Raw genomic sequence first — 1479 nt, 5'->3', positions numbered from 1 at the left:
CCCCTGCCTGCGCGCCTGCCTGGTGCCTGGCGCTCCGACCCAGCCTGCCCCCAGCCTGCCTGCAGCTGCCGCTGGCCCCCAGAGCCTCAGAGCCCGTGAGTCGGGGAGGGGAGGGACTGCTCCCCCTCCGGGCGGTTGTCTTCCTGGTCGGGTCGCCTGGCCTCAGCCAGCAGGTTCCTCCCTCTGCTCTGCTGGGTCCTTTCCTGGTGCGACAGGGCTTTCTTTCTCTCTCGCCTCCAACCGGGTGCCCCCAACCTCCACGACCTCTGACCTCAGGTCCTCATGCAACAAGGCCAGCCCTCCACCCCCACCCCTGGCTGCCAGGGCAGTTGAGGGCACCAGCCCTCCCCTGACCAGCCCCGCCCAGCCCCATCCGGCTGTCCCTCAGCATGCCAGGAGTTTGGCAAGACAGGGGACCAGAACGCTGTCTCAGGGAGCGCCCCTTACTCCACAGGGTAGACCTCAAAGGCCCGCGTCCTGCTGTGGGCACTGTGAAAACAAATGGGCTCAGGTCCCCCTTGTCCTCCCACCCTAAGCAGCTGGACCCTGGCCAGCTCTCGGAAGGCAAAAAGACATTCTCCAAAACATGGAGGGCCGGGCGCTGAGCAAAGGGGCCACCCCTGCGGCAGCTTTCCCGCCCTCCTTGCCACCCCGAAGCTTCCAGCTGCCGCCAGGCTCCTGTCAGGGCCACCTTCCACGCCCGAGATCTCTCCGAAGTGTTCGGAAGTGTTCGCAGTTCAGCTCTGAGAACCAGGGGGTTTCCCCAAACCTGTTTTTCCCTGGGGAAGAGCCCGGGAAGGGAGCAGAGGGGAGGCCAGGACACGTGAGGGTGTGTGGGGGGGCACGGCCCAGCCCCAATCTCCCTTTCTTGTTTCCAGAGGACCCTGGGCCTGCCCTTCCCCACTCCGAACCATGACGATCCTGCGATTCATCACGTTTGCTTTGGTGACAGGTACCAAGGAGGAACGGGGAGCCTCCCTGTCCCAGCCCTCCGGGGTGCTGCAGGGCGACATCCAGGACAGCACAGCCCAGGCGGCCTCCAAGCAGCCACGGAGGTGCTGGCTGCCCGCCCCAGACAGGGCCCCCTGAAATGCCTGAATGAGGAGAGGCTTAGGAAGTGGGGTTGGGGGTGGGCTCAGGGTCACCCAGAGAGCTCCAGACGGGGCTACTGACCCCCAGCAGGGGAGCAATTCAACCCTCTCCCGCAGGGACCCATGCCTGGCCCGTCCTGGGGCAGAGCATCCAACATCCCCCGGTCACAGGCAGGGCCCGAAGCACCCACTCCCACCCCTCCCAGCCCGCCTCCTCTCAGGCCTGGGTCCCCTCTCCTGCTCCCACCCCCAGGGCATGTCGGAGGAGAGACGAGGATCATCAAGGGGTACGAGTGCCGCGCGCACTCCCAGCCCTGGCAGGCGGCCCTGTTCCAGAAGTCCCGGCTGCTGTGCGGCGCGACCCTCATCGCCCCCAGATGGCTCCTGA

General features: G+C 66.5%; 1 protein-coding gene across 1 annotated transcript in view; it reads left to right on the top strand.

Moving 5' to 3' along the window:
- The first annotated feature begins 912 nt into the window (after positions 1-912).
- The window catches only part of KLK11 (kallikrein related peptidase 11), a 2133-nt gene continuing 1566 nt past the window's right edge, over positions 913-1479 (top strand). Inside the window, exons 1-2 of the mRNA XM_014586334.1 lie at positions 913-1055; positions 1313-1479. The exon at positions 1313-1479 is cut by the window's right edge and continues 15 nt beyond it. Coding sequence (XP_014441820.1) covers positions 913-1055; positions 1313-1479 — 310 coding nt within the window. The remainder of the gene's footprint in view (positions 1056-1312) is intronic.

Source organism: Tupaia chinensis, unplaced genomic scaffold (genome assembly GCF_000334495.1).
Source record: "Tupaia chinensis unplaced genomic scaffold, TupChi_1.0 Scaffold000129_1, whole genome shotgun sequence".
NCBI classification, from domain to species: Eukaryota; Metazoa; Chordata; class Mammalia; order Scandentia; family Tupaiidae; genus Tupaia; species Tupaia belangeri.
Note: the sequence above shows the minus strand (reverse complement) of the source record. Positions and strands in the feature narration are given on the sequence as shown.